The 1,102-nt window shown below is 51.8% G+C and overlaps 1 protein-coding gene across 1 annotated transcript in view; it reads right to left on the bottom strand.

The window, feature by feature from the left end:
* Nucleotides 1-569: 569 nt before the first annotated feature.
* The window catches only part of MONBRDRAFT_12986 (uncharacterized protein), a gene marked incomplete at both ends in the record, with an annotated part of 13,923 nt that continues 13,390 nt past the window's right edge, over nt 570-1,102 (bottom strand). The window contains one exon of the mRNA XM_001750859.1: nt 570-844. Within this exon, the coding sequence (XP_001750911.1) occupies nt 570-844 (275 nt within the window). The remainder of the gene's footprint in view (nt 845-1,102) is intronic.

The raw sequence follows: 1,102 nt of genomic DNA, 5'->3' as shown, positions 1-1,102 counted from the left end.
GGATTCCATCTTCAACAATAATAATAAATTAGGTGTTTGAACCTCAGAGCTGAAAGCAAAGCTGTGCAAGCCCGACATCAAAATCACGACGGCACGCAAAACAACACAAGAGAACAAGACATTTTCATCGGCTTCTATCATGCCGAAAAGTACAAGCGCGAAGAATCACGCACAAGGAAACAAAAATCATGAAAAACGACTAAGTATAACCAGAGATACGGCCATTTGAACCACTAGACACATAAAAAGGCAGTCACACATCACAACTACAAGCCATCACAGCACAAACATAAAAAACACCACGGCACGCTCACATACAACAAGAGACAGCGTCGGGTTGAAAAGGCAACCGACCACAGAAAGAAAAGTCATCATACAAAGGACTTTACAAAAATTCAGCAAAAATACCACACAAATACAGTATAAATAAACACAAATACAGTCAAAATCAAAGTAAAATTAAAACAAAAATACAAGTCAAGCCATCAAAAGATCACAACGAGAACCACCTAGGGAGCAACAGGTGCACACAGGGATCCCCACAGAGGGACCCCCGAGACGGTGCCTACCTACGACGAGCGCAGGCAGGCACCGCCAAAGTGGCGCTGGATGTGGTCAGCGTTCATCTGATGGACCAGCGCCGCAAAGCGACCCTTCCACCGAGGAACAAAGGCCTCATCCAGCCCCGGCTGGTACACACCACGGGCCTCGGCGCAGCGGGCGAGCTGACCAAGCAGATCCACAAAGGAGGAGGCGAACCCACCGGTTGTCGTCATCGCCGCAGGGACGATCAGAGTTTTTCCATGGTTGAAACCGGTGTAGTAGTCGCGCTTCTCCTTTTCGGCTCGGCGAAGGGCAGCGCCCACCTTGATGCAGGCTTGCGAGGTGGTCGGGGGTTGGGCTGAGCAGGCGGCCCATCTCGTCGCGAAGGGCGTTGTGTCGCTTGATGGGACGGCAGGTCAGCAGGTGCTCGCGGGTCAGTCGCGGCTGGGGTGTCTTGCTGCTGCAGAGCGGGCACTTGTCCGTCGGCTTGACGTTGATGAGTTCATGGAGGCCAAAACCCATCATGGACACGACCGCAATGGCAAAGGTCGTGTCGCTC

This window comes from Monosiga brevicollis, genomic scaffold (assembly GCF_000002865.3).
Source record: "Monosiga brevicollis MX1 MONBRscaffold_50 genomic scaffold, whole genome shotgun sequence".
In the NCBI taxonomy this organism is placed as follows: Eukaryota; class Choanoflagellata; order Craspedida; family Salpingoecidae; genus Monosiga; species Monosiga brevicollis.
The sequence above is the reverse complement of the archived record's forward strand: the minus strand, read 5'-3'. Positions and strand labels throughout refer to the sequence as shown.